This window comes from Cavia porcellus, unplaced genomic scaffold (assembly GCF_034190915.1).
Source record: "Cavia porcellus strain 051 isolate PalLab524CR breed Dunkin Hartley unplaced genomic scaffold, mCavPor4.1 scaffold_33, whole genome shotgun sequence".
Taxonomy (NCBI): Eukaryota; Metazoa; Chordata; class Mammalia; order Rodentia; family Caviidae; genus Cavia; species Cavia porcellus.
In genome coordinates, this window is record NW_026947516.1 from 23143281 (window position 1) to 23167516 (window position 24236).

Below are 24236 nucleotides of genomic sequence, written 5' to 3' on the forward strand. Positions count from 1 at the left end.
TTCAGATGGCCTCTACATTAGCCATATCAGCAGTGCTTAATGAGGAAAGAATTAAGATTTGCATTTAACTTGCTGTTCTTCACAAAAACATTTTGAAGATCCAAATGGAAGTTAAAACTGTATACAATTATTAGATCTTTGGAAAACTAAATAGCCTTGGATCTAGAAACAGGTTTCTGAAGTAGTCATGAAATGTGTTTTTCATTGGCTCGTTAAGCTTAAATGAGCTTAATCAAAATATTATTCCAAGCAAAACTATTACTTGCACAGGCAGGTCCAATTTCAGGATAAATTGGACTTGGTACTGCTTAAGTATATTTAAAGGAGCATTCACCCTAAAGAAACAGAACAGCAGGGATATTTGGAGTGCATCTACATTTGGTGCAAAAGAATTAGTATAGCTTTAGTTATCCCAAAACCCTTGGCTTTACAGGTATTAACGGCTTTATCCTAGTGTTCTATTGAAAGAGCATCTTATGTGTGAGAATACTTTGTACTGCAATAAATTATGGCTCATTGAATACTCAATATATCAAGAGTATCAGATAACATCATATATAGGGTTATTCCAAATACACTTAGACGTCTTAAATATTCCTATGAAGTAAATTATGAGAAATTATGTTGCAATGTTATGAATTTTAGTATTTGTTTTTTCAGGTGGCTTAATAGAATTAATATGCTGACTGCAGGATATGCAGAAAGAGAGAGGATTAAGCAAGAACAAGGTAATGGGATATATTTTATACAATTGTATCATACTTTTTCCTTTCTGTTACCCTATACAGTTATTCATTGCTATTACTTGGAAGAAAAAACATGTCAATATGTGATCGTTTTTCTCTAGGCATTTTGAATCTAGATCATAGCAACTTATAGGTAAAATTAAGTAAATTGAACAAACAGGGACAAAATTCTAAAATTTCTGGAGCATTTATTATGGATTTTTCTCCTGATTATTTTTCTTTACTCCCATTTTTTATAAGAAACAAAATGTTAAGAAGAAAAGACTCCATAATAGGTCTTACGCATTGACCCAAGCTCAGATCTTTGGCAGTGAGCTTTGTTGTTTGTTTGTTTGTTTTTCTTTTACACTATTTATTAGTTTCATAGACATTTAGGTAGACTTTTATGTGAACATGTCAGATGTGTGAAACTTTATATTGTAAGGAATTTCATTTGATGATGTTCTTCAGCTCTCTTACTGTGTAACTCTAATCTTAGAGAATTTACCTTGGCATTGATGTCAAATTTATGAAACAAGTCATGATGCAAAACTGAAATCTTAAGAATGAAAGCTGTGGTCACCATTCTGAGATGGAGTCACATTTCCAAAGGGATACTTCTATGTCCTGTGGAAGCATAAATAGCTTTTTGAAATTATGTGAAACCTCTTAAAGTTATAAAAAGTCCATAGATTAATACAGATATTAATAAAACTTCTTTGTAGTCGTGTCTTCAATATGCTCTGCCAGTTTATTGAAGTAGAGATTCTCAAAACCTATTTCCTCTAAGAATTACAGTAAAATCTCAGCCAAAAGTTTTTAAAAATCTAAAAAATAAAGTCTTAGAAACTTTACTTAAAGATGACAACCAGATTTCAAAATCAGAATTTTAGCAAATGTTCAGGCAGTTATCAGTAAAATTCTAATGTAGAGGCAAATAATATTTTGAGTCTTGAGGGCCATACACTGTCTGTTTTAGCTATGCACCTCTGCTATCGTAGTGCAGAAGTAACCATAGATACTTGAGTGAGCATGGCTGTGTGCCAGTGGGCTTTATGATTTGACTATCGTGTCAATTTTTATACTTTGAAAAAATATTTTTCTTTTGATTTCTTTTTTAGTCATTGAAATTTTAAAAACAATTCTTGGTACACAGACCATGTGAAAATATCCAGAGGGCCGCATTTGACCTACAGGTCAAGACTTTGCCAAATCTTGGTTTGGGTCATGGGGTAAGAGAATGGAGATTCCTGATTCAGTGTAAGTAGGGAAATATGTCAGAGAAATCCAATACAAATAGCAAATCAAAATTCCTGCTAAGTGGAATTTATTGTCTTATTGTGGACTTCAAAAATGCATTCTTGAAGTTATTTAAGAAAAAAAGCAACATAAATGCAGATGAGTACTAATCTTTAGAGAGTATACAACTGAGAAAAGTAATTTGCTGAGCAGATTTAACTTTTTTTTAAATAATAAGTTGAGACAGAGTTAATGAGGAAGTAATTTTGAAGAAAGCAATCAGTGAGTTTGATATAAAGTCTGCAGTGGAGCAAGAGTGAAGATGCCTTATTCAATATTAAGTTCTGTGCTAGACCCTCAACTAGCACTCATAATTATGTGAAAGTGAACTGGGCAATCATCTGCCTGAAATTACCTTCCATTCAGGTACAAGACTGTCTTAGTGTAATATACAGAGTTAAATATAACAAAGTAAAAATCAAGCTCTACTGAAGTGAAACTAAAGAAAGTCCTTTACGGAAAAGAATGAAGAAAGAGTTCATGTTAACTCTGTTTTCAGAACTGGCTCTTGCAAAATGGGAAGGATGTGGACTTACAGAAGTAACTGAAACATTCCAGGGAGTGGAAGCTGCATAGATAGTCTCACAATTAATGCAGAAGCCATCTCCATCAAATCAGTGTACACTAGCGGATCTTGCCCAACATATGAAGTATCAGACCAGTTATTAAGACACTCACATGTCTTATTCCTCACATTCATGCTTCAGTATAATTTTATAGGACTAAATTGTGGTAAGCCTACTGAAAAAACTCTAGCCTTCTTTTTCAAAACTCTTTACAGGACGTAAACAATTCTTTAAAGATGTTTATAGATATTTTTTGATTCAGTACATATATATCATATCTTGATCATTTTTTACTTCCACTTTCTCTCTCCTGCTAATCATCAGCCCCATTCTCAGATCCTCTTCCTCTCTCCACAGTCTATCTTCCTATTTCATATCATGTTTTTATTTTGTTCTTTAAATTAAAAAACAAGTTAATAGTGTACTGATATAAAAACAAGTTAATAATGTACTGATAAAAAATAATTTAATAATGTACTGATAGAAAAATTTTAATTCGTATATGGAAGCTTGGTGTATTTTATTACTCAGCATTACCTTGAAACTGAGCGTGACCTTGATTTTAGTGAATTTCCTTTATACATAGTATTATATAATCAAATTTCATTTTGGATAAAAGAATTGGTAAGTTATATTGTGTATACAAGTTCCAAAAAGTATTTATTCTTTGGATTCATGCTGCACTGGTCTGTCATGTGAGTACACATTTTAATCCCTACTGAAGTGTAATGTAAAATCATAGGCAGAAGCTTATCATTACAGTTCAAGTCTCTATTGGTAAGGCAAAGCAATCAGAATCTTTTAAGTAATTTTTATTTTCTCAGACTGCAAGGCATTTTAACATATAACAAAAATATACTTCTACTTTATGCATTATTAGATCTCATGATAACTGTATAGAAAACTAACAGATATATGCATCTGCTACGTATTTCTATAGCTACCTGAGATCTTCTGAGTACTGTTGTCATTATTGTAGTTAAACTCTATACAAGAAGTAGCTCTTTGGATGTTAATAATAGAATGATAGTTATGAGAGGCTAGGGAGATTAGGAGAAAAATGAGCAAAGGTTGGATGGAATAAGAAGTTTAGAGATGTTTCACAGTAATGTGGCTATAGATAATGACAATATATTACATATATGTTCAAAAAGCTTAAAGAAAGGAGTTTCAATTTCTTTACCACAAAGAAATAATAAATGAAATGATAGATATGTTGCCTTAGTTTTTTGAATTTTTGTGATATTTGGGATTGAACCCAGGGCCTTCACACTGAGCTATATCCCTAGCCCTGTTTTTATTTTAATGTTGAGACAGTGCCCCTGAGTGGTCCAGGCTGGACTTAAACTTGTGATCTTCCTGTTTCAGCCTACCAGAGTACTGATGTTACAGGAAGATAACACCACATCTAGACTGTTTATCCTAACTGAAACATTGTACAATGTATATGCATATTGAGACATCACATAGTACCCATAAATATCTACAATTTTATATTAATTAAAATTATAAAACACAAAATATACCTCTTTGAAGACTGACAATGTTTCACCAAAATGTAAAGGAATAGCTGCCAAAACATTGCTTCTTCCTAAATAGCAGTGTAGCTAACAAATGACTCTCATTGACTTAAATAAAGTTTAAAGGAATAAAAGGGTTGAGGATGTAGCTCAGTGCAAAGGCCCTGGGTTCAGTCACCAGTTCTGAAAAGTTTAATGGTTTCTATCTTTAGTTACAGAAGTATCAAGTATGTAGGGTTCTCACCAGGTATGGTGTTGCATGTCTGTAAACCCAGCACTCTGAGATGCTGAAGCAGGAAAAGCATAAGTTTAAGCCCAGCCAGAGCAACTTAGTGAGATAGTGTCTCAAAATTTAAAAAAAAAAAAAAAAAGAGCTGGGACTATAGCTCAGCACAAAGGCCCTGGGCTTAATCTCTAGTACCACAAAAATAAATTTTAGAAAATTAAACCAAATATGTGACTCATTCAGTATTCATAGTTATAAATATGTGGTTGTAATTAGAGAAAACAGGGAACAGGTTTGCTATAAATTCAGCCAAAATAAAAATTTAGCTGTTATGATATGATGATCATTTTTGTTTGTTTCTTTTCAGTTTTGATATTCATGACACTTTTAGTCACATAGAAAGTCTTTGTAAAAATTTACTCACCAAAACTGTATGGAACATATTATATTTCTTTGACAATTTCAAGTGAAATAGTCAAGTTCTTTTAAGAAATTATCTTTTGGTTCAACATGCAAAAGTAAAATTTATTCAGTTATAAAGTTGTATGTTATTGCAGTAGACATTAAGGAATCCATTTATTTATGCTATCTGGAGAACTATAAAATAAGTTAATTTGCTCATAGAATAAAATCAGACTAGATGCAGCCTCTAAGCTATGGTGTAGCTCAAATTTTCCATACAAACCCATAACGTCTAACTATCCTGTGTAACATCGTTTCTAGTATTGTCTCTCAAACACAGACAGCTTAGTATAAGAATATTGGCAAAGAGATATATTAACCTTATCTTCAGTTAACCCAATAAAAATTTAGATTGATGGTTTTTTAGTAAACCAAGAATCACATAAATAGTGAGTTAGAATTCTTCCTAGTGTAGTTAAAGAGGAAAAATTAGAGAGAAAACCTCCACAAATTTGTAACTTTAAGTGACAACTATGGAGCTCTGAATAAAGTAGTGAATATTACCCTTTCCATTACTAAAAGGGTATTAAGTAAAGGGGTGTTAACAGCCTCAGTCCTCAGAGTTTCAGTGCAAGCATCAAGGAGGAACTCAGCCTGAGTTCCTGGAAGTACTGGGAGAGATAACGGTGAAGCAATTTGGCAAGCCTACTGCTTTGTGTGTGTGCTGGGGACAGCAGGGGGTGGGGGGCTTAGTCCTTTCACGTCCAATACTAGATTCCCAATAGGACTTCAAGTTCTCCCTAAAACTGCCCATGCTGGGCCCCAGCACACTCCATGTTTCATTTTTCATTACTGGAACTTGCTACAAAAATATGTCTGAGAAGATAAATAGCACGCATTCGTCGCCTGTGTAACCTAGACTGTGTTGGCATGCTACCTATGAATACATCATAGATAATGTTTATTGAATACTTTTGAAGTTCAAGACACTTGAATATATGTTACTTTACTTAGTACCACACGACACATAATTCTCAAAGGTGGTTACTACTAGCCTCTCTTTTATAGATAGTAAAGCAGACCCAGACAGTTAACTAACCATCCCAGGAGCACAGAGCTAGTAACCGATTTAGTCAGGAATACAACCTACACATCCCTCAATGATGCTTTTTCCGCCAGCATTTGTTGGCTTTATTTCTAGCCAAATATATCAATTGATATTTGAAGTAAGACTAAGTGTATTACCTATAACTGACCAGTATTTTGTTGTTTTTACAATGAAAAAAATCAAATTCAGGTTAACCGATCATTACTTGTCTTTTATTCAAAGTGAATAATTAAAGTAGAAATAAAATTGTCACTCATTTTGTGTGTCTTTTAAGGCTTGAATATAATGGATAATTTATTTTATTCCTGATTTCTATTGCAGAAGAATTTCTGTTCATAATAACCAGAGTTTAAAATGTTGTGTTATTAAACAGTTATGAACAACTTTTTTAAAAAGGAGGAAATCTATCTAAATGATGATCAGTATATTTTATATCAAATTGCCTTGCTATGTTAAATAAAAGAGTCTCAGAAACAGCCCTCAGGACTTCAGGACAAGGAAGTTCAAATCCCAATTCCATTACTTCCTATTTAGCATATAATAATTTATCAATAAATGCTAGCTGTGCTTATTTTCTTAGTTACTTTTCCATTCCTGAGACAATATACCAAACACCCAAAGTTAAAAAAGGAAAGGTTTATCGTAGCTCACAGTGTGTAGAGATTTCGGTTCAGAGTTGGCTAATTACAAGGCAGGAGGGCATGACAGAAGGATATGCAAAGGAGAAACAGTTCACAGCAGGCGGAAGGTAGGAAGGCAACAAAGTAGCAACTGGTGCTGGCAGCCCTTTTTCTGCCCCGTATATTCCATCCAGTCTGCATACTATTAGGGCAGGTAGCACTCCTACCCAGGGCGGGCCTTCTCATTATCCACACCAGGAACTATGCCAAACCAATGAGTGGACCAGTCTAGTAATCACATGCCTTTAGTCCCAGCATCACACACTTAGCTCAGTATCACACGTTTAACCACAGCATCGTACATTCTAGATCTAGCCACTTCTGAAAAGCCCCACCTTGACCTTACGAGTTTTTGGAGATACATCTAGACACACAAGCCATAACACTTAATAATCAGCACCACAGGAGAAATATATAAAAATAGGATACTGTGAGAATTCCTGGGAAGAGAAAGGTTCCTATAAAGTGCTATGATTTTTCACCTAAAGATGAATATGTTTTAACCCTTGTACCTTTTGACATAAAGTTTATAAGAATAAGGAACCTTTTGATTTAATGTCCTTGTTTCTATCAACTGAAACTGGTATGAGTAATACTTAAGAGGGATTTTTTTTCTGGAGAACAACATAAAGAAATGACCCACCAGTTACACAGTGGCTGAGATATTAGTGGAACTAATTCGAATTTTTGACCTTTTGCTGCGTTTGACTTAGTAATTTTTCCCTCAGAGTTGTTCCTCCTTTCTCTTTCCTGAGGTCTGCCAAGTCACTTTGGTGGCTTACATTTTCTACCATTTTAAGTAGTTTTTGAACTTACAGCACACATTCGGCAGATTTGCTCTTTTGCATTTGGCAAGAATCAGACTTTGCCATGTGTTTCTAAGGAGAGGTGGCGGGGACAGTGTAATAGAGATGCATGTCAGCATGACTCTAGAACACTGATTATTAGGTAATCAATGAATTGAAGCCAGAGAAAAGAATTGAGAACATTATTTTTTTGGATGTTTGTATCTGTAGAAGTGTATGTGTTCTTTAAGTGTTCATCTTTTTTAAGTATTCCTCTTTAAGATAAAATGATATACCTTTAAGAACTGTCATGTGTTACTGTTTACAGTGATTTTATATAGAAGCAAAAGCACTCTAACCCTTATATATGGCTCAAAAACACATTTTTTAACTCCATAAAACTTGGTACAACCATGTGCTTTAAAACGAAGTTGGAATTGGGTGATTATACTCTTCTTCCTCTTTAAAACCCAGCTAAAAATGAAAGTTGGTGGTTTTGGGTAAGAGAATGCTTCACAGTATGGCAGAGGAATGGAATTCAGATTTCTTTTTGTTAAGTGGTAATGTATGTTCCTAAAAATATTTAATAGAGTGTCATTTTTTATGTGTGAATTTTCAGATTACTGGAGTGAGAGTGACAAGGAAGAAGCGGATACTCCATCAACACCAAAACAGGACAGCCCTCCCCCGCCCTATGATACGTACCCACGGCCTCCCTCTGTAAGTTAACAAAACAAGTAACTTAAAATATCACGGATTTTTTTTACCTTAAACACGTGTTTTTAAAAAGTTTGTGGGGAATTATATGTCAAATCTCCAAATCCTTAGAGAAGAAGAAAATTGAGAATCAAAACTCAATGAGGAAAATATTTTTAAGTTCATAGAATATTTAATGAAAAGAAAGTCACCACAGACTCCAGGAAAAAGGAGTATGTGACCAGTTTCACTATAAAAATAACAGTTTTTATCAGAGTAGTCTTTATGAGATGTCAACAAAAAGTTTTCTCGGAAAAGGATATAGAAATTGTTTTATCTTTTACACACCACTTCAGTTCAATCCATGTCCTTTACAAGCAACTGGTAGATTCTAACACTACAGCTCTGGGAGAGTACTCAAGGCCCTAGATTCCATCCCAAGCATCACCAAAATATTAATATTAGATCAGTATTGAAGTTGTTTCAATATGTAGCTTTATAAATAGCCATGATGTCTAGTTTAATGTATACATTTATATGATGCTCCAGAATTCTTAGACATGTGTAAATTACTCGTATAACATACGTGCACACATGCATATACATACATTTTGATCTCTTAATAGTATAAACAACTATCTTGGTTTGTTTGGAAATATTCTACTTTATGTCTATTTCCCATCAGAATAACTGAGTGTCTCAGTGCCCCAGTCTAGGAACATGCTCCATGGTCATGCTGCCGTAAAAATCAATTCTGCTTATTTTGATACTGAGTGCTCCACAGAGGAAATGGAAGCTAGAATTTCACAGCAATAGTCAGTCTAATTCAGTCTCCATTATTACAGGGCAGGGATGGGGGGTAATTCATATGTTCCTTCTTTCCCCAAAACATCGGGAGCTGTATATATTTTAAGTATTTATGAAAGAGGAAGAAAGGAAAACTAGCTTTACCGAGCTGCTCTTTAAACATAAAAATAGCAACTTGTGAATTTCAAGGAAGAAACTATTCACATTATTACTAAAATATAGAAGAAAAGAGGACCACCCAGAGACAAGTCAAGTATCTAGTCCTTTACTAGGAAGGTGGCAGGCTCCTTTATCTCAGCCAGGCTTTTCTTGGCTGCCACTTCAGCCCCATTTGTGATGATCATATTTAACTAATCTGGTTCCTTCTGCCAGAAAGAGACTTGGGCTAGCCTATTAGCCCCCAGTAGGACTGCTGCGCCACAAGTATTTTAGAGCATTCTCTTGATGTCAGCCTTTGGTTCTCCTTGTGTTTTAACATACATTCTGAAACTTCAAATTTCAGGGATAAAAATATTATTTTTCTTTTGTATTTATGTACCCTACAGTGTCTGCGCTCAAGGCAGATGCTAATCCTTAATAAAGTGTAATCTCATCCTGCCTACATTTTTAACTGCCCAGAAAATGCCTTAGAATTGACAAGACCATAAGTCAGTTTTTCTGTGGTACCCGTAGAAGCAGATATTCACCTATGAAAAAGAAGAAAGGTTTATTCTGCTTGTAGGCAACTTACTCTCATATCCAGAGGCTTTGCTTCCTGCTCTATTATCCAGATGGCTTAAAATCCAGATAAGAATCTGCATACAGTTCTTCTTTAAGACCTCAAATTGTGTAGAGATTTTTAAACTGTAACTGTTTTTAGATGCTTAGAATTACTTCTATAAGCCCTCACATTTTCTCAGACCTCCATTACTGTGAAACTTTGCATTATACATCAGATTTTCCGTAAGAGAGACTGGCGTAACCACATTTCAAGACATTCATGTCTGTCTTTTAAAATGTAAGCTGGGGCCTAACTTTGAATCTGCAAAACTGTTTAGTTGTGGATTGACGTTGTATGAATTCAGCCTCTTAAATGTTCCCTGCTAAAATCTGAATGTGTCCCTCCACAATGGAAGTGATGATATGTTATTTCTTTGGAGATTGATCAGAGGCTCTTTTCTACAGATGAGTTGTGCCAGTCCTTATGTGGAAGCAAAACACAGCCGGCTTTCCTCCACAGAGACCTCTCAGTCTCAGTCTTCGCATGAGGAGTTTCGCCAAGAAGTAACTGGGAGCAGTGCCATGTCCCCTATTCGTAAAACGGCCAGTCAGCGCCGCTCCTGGCAGGATTTGATTGAGACGCCTCTGACAAGTTCGGGCTTACACTATCTTCAGACTCTGCCCTTGGAGGATTCAGTCTTCTCTGACTCCGTGGCCATCTCCCCTGAGCACAGGCGGCAGTCCACCCTTCCAACTCAGAAATGCCACCTTCAGGATCACTATGGGCCGTACCCCTTAGCGGAGAGCGAGCGGATGCAAGTGCTTAATGGCAATGGGGGCAAGCCTCGAAGTTTTACTCTGCCGCGAGATAGCGGGTTCAACCACTGCTGTCTGAATGCGCCAGTTAGTGCCTGTGACCCGCAGGATGACGTGCCACCCCCAGAAGTGGAGGAAGAGGAGGAGGAGGAGGAGGAAGGGGAGGCAACAGGGGAAAACATAGGAGAAAAAAGTAAGTATGTTTATGAAGATTCTTGGCCTGTGTACACAAAGTCCCTAACCTTTTCAGAGTTCTTATTTGAAGAAAATAGGTTTACCTTTTATTTAAAATAATGGTTTTGCTTCATAGAAAGCTAGGTCTCCCCCGTGTTCTATTTTCAGAACTTCAGTAACTTGGGGTGAGTAATGCATAATGAATATATGTCCCAGGACCTACAGCTGGAGCAAATAATTTATTTCTCCCAATTACTCATTTGCCTTTTATTGTGAATAGTATTTTTTTCTTCCTTACCCACTTTCTTCTTTGCATGCATTATTCCATCAGTCCACTGTGATAGCCCCTTGAGTTTGTGTTAAGAAACTACAAACCCTTCAAGGATGGGGTTAATAGAGCCCTGGTTGAATAAATGAACACACACATATACCTATAACTTTACATATGCATATGTGTCTTCACTGTCAGATTTAAAGGAAAAATCCCAAAAGACAGCTTTTCCAAGAAAAGATTGCACATAGCATTTCTGTCAACTCCAAATAGCTGAACTTGTTTTTTGAAACCAATTTGCCAAAAACATTCGTATACTTCTTTGATATACGTGTTGATTACAAAACTATTTATGAGAATCAACTCTGAAAAGAGATGAATCAATTCAATAACATCTGTCTTGTTGGCATTAAGAATGTGCTTACTAGGTACCAAGTTCTTTATCCAACAAGCTGTATGAAGCATCCACTTGCAACAAACAACATCACTGGTTCTGAAACCAAGCTAAGAGAAAGGCTATAGCATGTTACTTTAGCTATAAAGAAAGTCTACTTTTTACTGTAAATCCTGAACATAAAATGTAAAAAAAAGTATAAAAGAAATAGTATAAAATTATTTACAATTCTTTAATCAAAATGCACTCTTAATCAGTTACTGCAGATGATGTGAGCCAGTGGTGATGAAATAAAGGGCTCATTTGTCTCCCTTGGGGCATTATGCCTCTGTTTTTGAAGGATAAAAACAATATAGCTTTCAGCCCTTCTTGGTTTTGTTTTGTTTTGTTTTGTTTTGTTTTGTTTTGTTTTTTGAGACACAGTCTCTATAGTTCAGGCTGGTCTTGAACTCACAGTGTAGGCCAGGATGGCCTCAAACTCATGGTGATCCTCCTGCTCTAGCTTCCCAAGCGCTGGGATTACAGGTGTGCACCACCATGCCCAGCAACACGAGGCTTAGACTATAGGATATATGAGTTTAAATTCTTCATCACAATTAGACAAAACAAAGTTTACAAGCTACCAACAGCTCAGGAGCTCCATGTCAATGTCAAGCTTGGCTCCTTTAAAACAAGAGCAACTTTGGAAATTACTGACAAGAGGATGTTGTAGACTTCCTAATTTTATGGTATAGATCTTCCTTATATAATTTGATGGAAATTGTGTATCTTCTACCAATAGGAGTTGCTTATAATAAAATGTACATGATGAGGCAGTTTCCATGTGAAGTATATGTTAGCCATGATCTCCATGAGAAACATAAAATGTACACTGCTGGGTGTAGGAAAGGTAATTACCTCCTTTACCTGCCATGTTTCCACAACATCTGCATCTCTCAGACATTTTGGAAGTCTTCTGGAAGGTATAATTAGGGTTCGTGCTAGGCCTTGATAGCCATTTTGACAAGCAGTATAATACATGTTTAATATTCTAAAGATTACCAACATTAATACATTACTTCTAAAACTTTTTAAAAATGAGTTAGAATCTTCATTTCAGCTATCATCTAGGTGTTTTACAATGGCTGTGACTAAGTGTCTGAGGTTTGTTTATTCATCTACAAGCATTGAAAAAAATGCTTTCAGCAGTCTTAAACTATGATGTAGTTACTCACATCCTTATTAAATAGAGAATTCTTTTCAGAAAACTCTCCACCATCCCTATATGAAGATTCACTGATGCAGTCTTTCTATTTAGGCAAGGCATTCAACAGTTTAACCTGGTCATTGTGTCAGGATTAGGTAGAAACAAGCACAAATAGGATGCACACACACAAAGACATGACCTGATGCCTGCCCTTCCTTCGGGTTTCCAGTAGCCCACAGAGCATCTATAGTTAGATTGCCTTTGTTTTGTGTGTAGGATTTTTTTTGGTGTAGTCTCTTTTTTGTTGTTCTAAGGATGTAATTTATTTTTACTCATATAAATATATTACTAAGTGAATAGGTTTTTTTGTTTGTTTTTCAGGTTCAAGACAGGTTAACTGGGTAGTTAATTGGTACTGTCCATCATTTCCCTTGGGCTCTCTTCATAGAACAAATGTTATAAGGCAGAACAGCCCTAGTAAATGTGTCAGTAAATTTGATATTGCACATTTTGTCTTTATATTTCAAGATAATGGAGCATTCACTCAGTCAGGTCAGTTTCACCAAGGGTAGCCATCCACTATTATAGGCCTATTTATTTCTGGGTATTTTTTGATCAGTCTTGCTATTTAATGTCTCAGTGTTTCATACTGTTCTCAACAAACCAGTGCATTTCATACTAGCCTGGAAAAAAATTTTTTTTGTACTGAAGATCGAACTCATGAGCTCATGCTTGCTAGGGAGGCACTTGCGCCGCTGAGCTAAATCCCCGGCCCTTGGAAGATTTTCTTATTCAATCGACTGTATGTTTGTTTTTCTAATCATGATTTTTTTTACATTTCTCTTTCTGATATTTAGCATAATATGTGAATGTTTCATTTGAGAAACATTAGCTTTAAAAGTCAATGCCTTCGAACTAGATGTGGTGTGTATACCTATAATCCCAGCTACTTGGAAGGCTGAGGCAGAAATTTCACAAATTTAAAGCCAGATTAGGCTATTTAGAGAAATGCTGTCTCAAAATAAATACATAAAAAGAGCTAAGGATATAGCTTAGTGGTGTCATATTTGCCTAACATGCTTGGGCCACTGGATTCCATCCCCAGCATCTCAAGAAAAATCAGTGTTTTCAAAAGACTGTTTAAATTCTAGTTAAACGATGCCATATTTTTGGCTGGCCTGGACTGGCCATTAAAAATAAATGTGCAGGTTGCTTATTCAAATCACACTGCTTCGTGTCATGCCGGTAAAGCAAAACCTTATATACAAGAACAAAGCTCTGACTGTTAGTTACATCAGCCTTGAACTTACATCAGCTCCACACAACACACTGTGCATAGGCACACTGTGCTGCTGCACAGATCAACAGACAATCTGTACTTACAAAAACCACAATCTAACACTGGTATATTAGTGACTGTCATGCCGGAGGCCAACTTTCAGTTGGCCTACTGAAGTGAATTTGCACTAATCAAATACAGACATGAAAGGAAGTAAGTTTAGTAGTGTCTATATCTCTAAACATTTTTCAAAAAACTAAAAAATAGAAAGTATCAAACAAGTGGGCAAAAGGAGTAATAGAACAACATATGATAATATAGCCTATCTTATGTCTTAAGGGTGAGGAATTATATCAGCCAAAGCCCTTTCTTATCATTTCTGTTTTGTCTTATATAATGTGTATTACATGGTGCTTACAAAGCAATCTGAGACGCAAGATGTATTTAAATCCATGCTCTGGATGTTTTTTAGTTTCCTTATAGGTGCAGAATTTGGCCCTGATTGTGAAGTGTAAATTTAGCCTCCTTCGGACAAATCTGTGTTCTCATGGTTTGAACTACCTTTTATCTTATTTTGAAATTCACTTATTTAACTGAGTTACACTGATTTTCTCAAGCTGAATACATCTTAGACTGAAATAGGTTATGCTAAACGTGCACAAATGAGACTTGTCTTGTTTTCCTTTGTTTGAAAAGTCAGCTACATATTAATTTTCTTGACCTACTTTGCAAGCATTTGGGAGAAGACAGGTAATTTCCTATTATCCCAATTAGCAAAGCTGAGGTGTGGTCCTTATCTTACCTCTGTTAAATTAAATTGTTAATTATGTAAACATATGCAAATTTTTTTACATTTTAACTTTATGAAAAAATAAAACAAAAATTTTATGACATAATAAGATAATAGCAATAATTAATATATTGAGTATCATTATTTTCAAAGTAGTTACTCAGAGTCTAAGACTTAAGCCAAAAAGATTTCTCCAAAACGAAACTAGCAGATAATAACACAAAAGTTTCTTTTCAATGAAGTAAAATAAACTGGTAATACAGATGAAACAAATTTAGCATATATATTAAAGTATTTTTGAAACTATGAAGCAATATAAGTTTTAAAAGTAGATAACAAACTTTAAAGATATAAAATACTGTTTTGGTTAATGCAGCTTGAATTCTGATTAATTATATCTCTTTTTCCTTTGTCGTAGTAGGCAAGTTAGATGAGGTTTTCTCCTTTACTCCTAATTTCCCCCTTGACATTTATGAGGGTACTCTTTCCTAACCACATATTCTTGGTGCCTTCATTTACTCAATGAAATAACAATATTCTTTTTTTTTTCATTACCTTGGAGATTATCTACCAGTATTTGTACTTAATTATGCATATATTTAGCTTTGTCTTAAAAATATGCAGCAAAACCTATGTCTTTGGGCAGAGTAGAGAGGGACCTTGTAGCTGTTGTACACATTAGATTACCTGGAGGAGATATTATTGATGCTTTCAAAATGAGATCTGTGAAGAAATAAATTTTAAAGTTATATTTTAAAATGCAACACCATCAGTAGTCTAGGACCTACACAGAAAATGCAGCAAATTAGTAGCATAAAATCTAAAAGTATCTAGACAGAGACAGAAATTATCTAGATTGATAATGTCCACCATTTTAGTAGAAGAAGATATATTCTCTTCAGTCACTGGAAGTATCTTGCAGTAATAGCTTAAAGATTTGTTGTATTTTATATTTAAGAAATTCAGATAGGAGATATGTAGGCAAAGGAAAGATATTCTCAGAATATGGAATTGTATTGAATTGAAGGAAAACAAGTTAAAATAATGAAATGTGACACTTTTTTAATTTCAAGAAAAATTATATACACACATAAAGAACTTGGAAGAGCATAATCATCAATAATATCATCAATTCAAATGCAGGGCTGGGGATATAGCTCAGTGGCACAACGCCTGCCTGGCAGGTGCGAGATCCTAAGTTCAATTCCTGATTCAAAATAGAAATGTAAAAGGAGTAGATGGAGAATATAAACATATAAGCAATATGAATAAAAACATATGATAAATTAGGAAAAGAATAAGTAGAGGACCTACCATCCTTGGCTGGTTATATAATAAGTATATATACAGAAAAAATGCAGAAAAATCTACAATGAAGTAAATAAATATTCTCCTAATATGATGTTGCCTGATTTTTCAAGAAACACTATTAAAGAGATATAAAACAAAGTATCCTTTAGCTATAATTTTGATACTGATTAGAGATTGGGATTTTTTTGTAGTATTGGAATGAACCTACAACTTTTCTATTGAGCTACATCCCTAACTTTTGTTTTTTTAATTTTGAGACAGGGTCTCGCAAAATCACTAAAGCTCTCAGGCGTGATAAGACTTGCTACCCTCCTGCCTCAGCCTCCCGGAGTACATTACTCGAATTAAAGGCATACAGCACTACAATCTGAGAGGTTGAATTTTTAGCCCATCGCTTTATTTTGCATTAAAGTATGAGAAAAGTTATTATGTTAACTTAGAGGAAGTTTATATGTGGGTAAATTTCATGGATCTCCAATGTCAGAATTCTGTTATCCTTTATGTAACACCAGTAGCTTTACATATCACTTCTCATAAGATAGCAGTCCAACAGCCAAAACAAGCCCTGTCTTTAGTCCTTTTTGTAAGATGAAAGGAAACTTTCCCTAGATCCCTCCAGCAGACTTAAGCACAAATTTCACTGGCCAAGATCAGACCATATACCCATGCCTAGGAAGTAAGAGAAATTGAATGATTATCAGTAGTTTAACCTTTATCTGTTTTTAAGGTCATGAAGAAAAGAAATGTACCAAATTGATTTTTACTACTTTCTCTAAGAATAGCTGTGTTGCCACGTATATTGCATCTTCAGATTTATTTCCTCAACAATTGTTTCATTCTTTTAATATGTGTGCAAGCACATATTCCAGATAACGTCACTTCATTGAAAAGCCTTGGAACTAACTAAATGCTAGATATGTGAGAGGGAATTAATAGTATACTGAAAATGCAGCATGTTTGATGTAATTACGTTTGGTTATAAATGAATAAGTATGTATTCTCATAAACAGTGAATTAGCTTAGCTTAGAAGAATATTGTCTCTGGAGACATTCATCATTTTACATCCTTGCTTGGTCACTCTGCCACTTACAAGTGCTATGATTGATCAAGTTATTTAATACCTCTAGACCTTGATGTTAAATAATGCAGTAATAGTACCAACCATTTGAGGTTATAAGAATTAAGTGAGGTACTGCCAGAAAGCAGTTAATATCCATATCAGATTTATTTTCTGTCCACCAAATAATATAATTATGTATAGATTTTATGCATATTTTGATTTAGGCAAAGAGGGCCATTGAGTACTTAAAAAGTTATTAAGCCTGAAAACCTCATTAAGTAATGTTTACTTGACTATATGACCTATCTTTATCCAGTTCCAGCCATTGAGTTGAACCATATAAATTACTGGTTTTGGAGGTCAAAATGATATAAGGACAGAAATTTTGTATATTTCAACCTCATACATTAGCACTGCTCTAGAAGCTAAAATAAAAATGCCCCGCTTTTCACATTTTTATCACTTACTATGCTTTTTGACTTTGGATATTTGGGGACACATAAGAAACTTTGTATTCCAAATAGCAACAACCTTATCATATCCATCTACTGAAATACATATTTATAGATGTTGCCATGAAGGTCTCATTTCTCCCCTCAGAGTCCTTCCTTGGCAGCTCAGTTTGACTCAGATGTGTGCACCACCACCATCTGTCCTCTAGTGTGATCACCCTGTTTTATATTATTCCTAGTTTTACCATTATGAGTACGAGAGTTAATATTTTATATCAATTTATTTTCTGTCTCCACTCACCAGAATATAAGCTTCTTAAGAGCATAAATTTTATTCCTGTCTTACACACTCTGTGGCTAAAACAGTGTTTGGCCCATAGTAGGCCAGGACTTTTGAATGAATGAATAATCCCTTTTATTACTAATTCCTTATCATGTAACTAAAGTTGTTGTTTATAAATTATGTGATATAAAGCAGGGATCAAAACATTGTATAACTCTTCCTCCAAAATAAATTTCTGTATTTTGTAAAGTGAAAGCCAGGACTTGCCCGTGTTGAGTTAGCATGCTACTGTTGTGGTTGAATGCTAATAAACTAGAATTACCGCTCCATGTATTGTGCTCTTTTATAGTCACATTTTCTATGGTTAAAATGGTTTTCCTATTTTATTCCCATTTCAAAGATAAAGGCTACAAAAGTATGGCATGACAAATGACTAAGTCATTGTCTTAAAGCATTTAGAAAGCAGATCTTACAGCACCCCTATGCTACTGTTCTTTCTGCCAAAATCTGCTGACTCAAGTCACTACCAGTACATACACAGCCTTAAGTCTCCCTTGCAATTCACCCATTGCCTAGTTTCATCTTATTAAGTGTTTTAGGAAATGGTGAAATTTCAACTTGTACTTTGGAAAGGAAAATAATCTCAGAAGTGTTAATGACTAACAAACCCAGGTTTTAATTGCCAAAGAAAGAATTTAGATATTACAGAGTTATACAAGCAGATGTTCTTAGATAAAAATTGATGAGGGTGACAACCTTTAACTAGCATAGGTTAGACAAGCTATGTTTTACATTTCTTAAACCAAGATAGATGATCACTTTCAGCCATATTGTTACCTATTACTTTTTCACACATAAAAAAGCAAACCACTTTTGTTCATCTCAATATAGCTTATTGTTTATTTCTCAGAGGGTACTTTCTAGTATACTGCACACAAATCTCTCCTAAATTCAGCCTCCTTTTTCTTTGTTCACCTTTGCCACAGAAAACTGAAGGTCACAAATGCCTCATTTTTGTTCATCAACATACCTCCTCTGGTCACCAACTACTGGAAAGTGGCAGGTTGGGGTGTAATAAGATCGTACCATACAGCATATCTTGGAATTTTTTAAATTGTCCCACCTAGTTTTCTTTTGTTGCTTAGTACAAATGTATTAACTTGCTTATTGCAAAAGAAATAAGAAAATAATAAAGTGATGAAAGTACAAACTGACCCACTCACCTTCTTAATCTCCACAGATATCTACCACCAAAACTTAAAGTTTTGAAATTTATTCTGGTATAAATTTATTTTCCTCGTATATCTTTCTCCTGAATCTCAATATGAGGAGGTAAATCATGGCTTAATTTATCAGTTACAAGTTTTTTTTTTTTTCTGAAACTTTTTTGATGTGGTCTTAATTTATAATAAAACAAGTCTTTTGAGATACCTTACTGCATCAGAACATAGCCCAATCCCAGAATTTATTACTCTAGAGAATGTAGTAGTTGGCCTTTTCAAAAATGATGGAAAAAATTTGTGAGACCAAACCATATCTATATATGTACACTTACCCTACGTACACACACTCCTAAACTCACATATGAGAAGTTCTCTTAGCTAATGCTTCTATGCCTTAATGAATTTTGCCTCCTTTATGAGTAGTAACACTGTGAGTTTATTCCAAGCTCTGTGATGAAAACAGCGAAGCCAGAGCTAGTTATCTGAGAAAAAATAAACACAAACAAGCATTGAAAGTCTCCCCCTCAAAACCAGAAGACACCCCATAGCTTCAGAGCCACTACGTGTAGTATTGAGTTTACCTTTGATTTTAGCTTCAATTTTTTAAATACTTTTTTTCCTTAAACCTTTTTCCCTTTCTATTTCCAGTGCACCATTTCCATTCTTCGATCACTCACATCTTCTTATGTTTATCCATAGGCACCTGTTGGCCTAATATTTGGTCATAATAGGTCAGCTTGAAGTTTTTCCTTAAATCAGAAAATACTCACTTCAGTGTTTGATTCAACAAGAAAAAAGTACCAATTATAGATTTCAGTTGAAAAAGTGGCATTTAATTTTAATGTTTAAGCCTCATACTTGAGAACTTCCAGGAGATTCTTTCTTCAAAAAAGTAATACTACAGTTCCATGTATATGTCCTACTATTGCAAACACAAGGTACAAGTGTGTCAATAAAATCAATTTTCTGAGTTATGTCACAGAATTTTGAAAATAAAAATTGTAGTGATCAAGCTTACTCATTCACTCCAGAGCTACAAATGCTTTAATATTCCTCACCAAAGACTGTCTAACATTTCAATACCAAGATTTAGCCTGGTAAAATATATAATTCAATTCTAAACATGTATTCATTCATTCAATAGATATTTATGGTTTCTATATGACAGGCACCATTTTAAGCATATATCTACATATTTCATAAGTCTTTCTATAACCCAAATATGTAAATTATCTTTAAAAATTAAGAAATAGTTATTTCTGAAAACGTGAAACAACAAACAATTCAAAATATATAGCATCTTTGTTACTTTGTGCCAATAACTTTCCCTATTCAACAATTTAAAATTTTGTAAAAATTTTTCTTAGGTGGCTCAAAGTATTCTGTTTTCTTTTAAGGTGCATATCATCACTTACGCAAAATTTACAACACTGGTTAGAGTCAAATCAGAGCGTTTTTAAAAGCTATTTCTGACTCAGCTCATTCCTTAAACATCATGGTTCAGGAACAAGCATTGCAACTACTTAGCTGTTCTGATTAACGTAAATCAGATGCCTAAAAAACATCCCATTATACAGACCATAGATTAATATTTCTTTGATTAAGGAGTTACTTCCTAGTTTTATAAGACAACCATTATGATATGTGTTTATCAGAAAAAATTATTATAAGGAATATTAGCAAAGTACCAAATATAAAAATGATGCCATATTTTTAATATCTACTTTAGGAAATTTTGAACCTTAATATTATAAGCAGTTTTTATTTCATTATGCTTTTAAAATCCCTAATCTTCAGTAATTTTTGAATCTGATATTTATACTGTGCTAGTTGTCTATAAAACGTGTTGATTTAATACATAAGATCTGCTCACCAATGAGCTACAAATGTTCTCATCCATGAGTTTATTGGGTCTTTTTGCTGTTTTTCCTTAAATTTTTGTTTTTTCCTACCACTACTCCATGGCCTAATTAGAGTCCTTTCTGTGACTTTTGAAGTGGAGAGTTAAAAGCATACCTTCAGATTCTAAGAGAAAATAGGCTGTAACCTCAAAAACAATGAACAAACTTTATACCTTTTCCCCTCTGGAATCTGCTTTTTTTCCCTTATTCTTTAACAGGGCCAATGCACAGGAGTTTGTATGCCTTTTCTAAACACAAGAGGGAGGAAGGACAATTTGCAATCAGTGGCTTAACATAGGCTTCAACAAACTGTGACAATAGGCCCTACTCCTCACCTTGAACTCTATTGGTATTTGTTGTTATACCCTTTGTAGTTGCTGTAAAACCTTCTGTTCTTTGTTATCTTGGGTTCAGAGACTCATGATGGGCTTTTATCAGCTTAATTAGAGGGATTGTATCTTCACAGTAGAAATAGAAAAGATGTTTACCATTCTAAAAATAATTCTGAGCTAATGTTGAATATCTTTGCTTAATAAAGTGAAAAGTTAGACTTAACTTAAAATGCTTCTGTATATTGATAACATTCATCCTTTTTAATGTCTTACTATCAGAAATGTCTCTCTGTTAATACTACAGAACCCATTTAAATTAGTTTATATTAGTATAAAATTTTCATCTAATAGGTAATTGCTTTTTATTGGGGTAAGAATATAGCATGTCATACTGTGTATAAATATACACAGAAGCCATCTCAACTAGAGTTTTAAGGAACATAGTTTTACTCTCCTACCCAAAACAGAAATAGCTTTTACACAGTATATTGGGAGAATTGTTAGTAAACCTCTTTTTAATTAGTTTTTTGGAGTTCCTGTCTCCTAATGCAGGGCATTCTATGTTGAACAAGCTAGTTAAGAATGTTCTTCCTTGTATTGATACAAAAGCAGAATTTTGACAAATTTTCACCACAGTTTAGATCTTCAAATTGTAAATTACAGAAGGAAAATCAAGTATTTGAAAGACTGTCTTGTGGGAAAAGGAATAAGATGCTCTTTGAAGTTCCAGAGAACTTAATAGGTGGAGGGAGAGTTGAGGCATGTTGATTTAAGATGCATATCAGGAAGCGCATTCCATTTATTGCTGCTGTCCAAAGTGAAATGACCGGCCGTATGAGTTTGATAGGCTTTGCATTACTTAAAAAGAGGCTCAGTAACTAGCTACCATTCAGGAATTTGTAAGTTAGATGAAAAATTGAATCAGATAGCTTCTTCCAACTTAAGTTTTTGTGGTTCTCTTCAACATAATGATCTCACCATCTGTTCTTAGTGTAATGCTTTCTGCATTATATATATGCGAAACTGTACAATGGGCTTATGTTATCAGACATAATTTGTGTTGTCAATTCTTGAGCTGAATGCACATATTCACCTTAACCTTATAATTATGACATGAATTGTGGATACCTTATCATGGATACCTTCATGTGGACATGTTACTCTATTTAGTGTTTCCTTGCTAAGTGTATGGGGACTGTTATAGTGATCTAGACACTGTTGTTAACATGATCATATTTAACCTGCTTACTCATAGTTCATTCACTTTAATGTCACCAAGCTGTAAATAGCCTTCCACATGTATTTACTTTTTAACCTAAATTCCATTTTTTATCTTTTTCTGTTAATTTGTAACTTTTTATATTTTTATCCAGAAGTATTCAGCTCTATTAAAATGTTTGGAGTCACAGACTTACTCTCTATGATGTTAGTCATCCCTCGTGTTGAATAGGGATTCTTGGCCCTTTGATATTCTAAGCACCCTTTCACAATAATTACATTCATTTTGGAGAGTTGCTATATATGCATACCACACTCAGCCATCTTTATTCCTTTTCCCCTTTCATTCTCCTTTTCCAGATCACTTCTCTATCGCCACAAAGTCTGACCTCCCAGGTTCTACCGTTTCTCTTTTGTTTCATTCTTTAAATTATTTATATTTTTTAATGTCCTAGTTTTGGAGAGTCTTCTCCTTGCAATAAAAGCATAAAAAAAGAAAAAAATGAAAAGCATAAAATATCACTGAAACAATATGATTCTTTCTTTTGTCATTTTTTTTAAATTTTCTAAAACATTTTCATTATATCTTCAGTTTTTCATACACCTCAGTTGGACATTTGCTTTCATGGCACTCTTCTTACAAGCAACTGGCATCATTTTCTGCTTATTTATGTCTAATCTTTTATAGAAATCCATCTTTTATAAAAAATTCCTTAAACTAAAACTTTTTAAATGAATCTCCTTGTAACTACCTTGACTTGAGTTACAACTCCTTTTTCTCTCTCATTGGCACAAGTTAATACTAGAAGTTTGGATTTTTTTTTAAAGTAGTGTTCATTGAAAATTTCTGTTTGTCTTGGTAAGGTTTTAAAATCATATTTCTTATACTCTATGATCCATATTCAACTTGGTCTTCAAGCTCTTACAAAAACAAAAATGACAGAATGTTTCTCTTTTTTCTTTTTCTTTTTCTTTTCTTTTCTTTTTTTTTTTCTTTTCTTTTTTTTTTTCCTAGACAGGATCCCACTGTGTAGTTCAGGCAGACCTTGAAGTCACATTGATTCTCCTACCTTAGCCTCCCAAATTCAAGGATTACAGGTGTGTGTCACCACACCCAGCTAGAATGAGTTTCTTTTAGTCAGCCATATTCGTTGGTCAACTGCATTCATTGGTTCCTAAGAGTTATCATTTCGATATACTGCACCTTAACTCACGTCCTCTGTAAATAATAGTTTCCAAGTATAGAAAAAAATTGCATTCATAACTCTTCATTTAAGTCCTTTCATAAAAAATAACAATGTATTGGTATGAGTTGAGCATCCCTAACCCAAAAATTTGAAATCAAAAATGCTTCAAAATTCAAAATTTAAAAAATATTAGTTTTTGGAATTAGTATTAGATTTCAGAGAATTTCAGATTTTAGATTTTTCAAACTAAGAGAGCCTATCTTGGTAAAGTCTATCCAAGTGTTCCAAAATTTAAAACAAAACTCCGAGATCTCAAATACATTTCAGTCCCAAGTGTGTTGGATAAGTAGTACTCTACCTGTTTATATAAAATTATATGACAAATGTCTTCTCTAAAGTGCTTATAAAATGTAATAAAACATTTGAGTATTTCTGCTTATTTTTCTGTAATGTACTAGGGTAAGATACCTTTTGCCTGTCTATAAAAGACAAGGTATATTTGTTGAAAATGATCTCTTTCAATTTTAGAGAATGTATGGTAACATTTCAAAGTATATAATCATGAAATGAGAAGTAATCTTAAGCCACATTGCCAGTGCTTCTCAGGATTTTCATACATAGCCAGTGATATACTTCTTACAACTCAATACTGAGCATTAACTGATGATAAAAATAAACAAATTTTGTTTAGCCATTTAAAAATGATTTGCCTATAGTTCATTGAGCATATATATGTATATATATATTAAATAAACTGTACAACCTGTACTTCATTGTCATGGAACATAGACTAAATAAATACTCAATAAGGCCAGAGTGGATAAATATTAGATACAACTATTTCA

At 34.1% G+C, this 24236-nt stretch overlaps 1 protein-coding gene across 5 annotated transcripts in view; it reads left to right on the forward strand.

Annotated features, from left to right (window-relative positions):
- The window catches only part of Cnksr2 (connector enhancer of kinase suppressor of Ras 2), a 284365-nt gene that overhangs the window by 237101 nt on the left and 23028 nt on the right, over positions 1–24236 (forward strand). For all 5 annotated transcript variants that reach the window (XM_063242887.1, XM_063242888.1, XM_063242889.1 and 2 more), the window contains 3 exons: positions 661–728; positions 7931–8031; positions 9979–10522. In XM_063242887.1, the coding sequence (XP_063098957.1) occupies positions 661–728; positions 7931–8031; positions 9979–10522 (713 nt within the window). The remainder of the gene's footprint in view (positions 1–660; positions 729–7930; positions 8032–9978; positions 10523–24236) is intronic.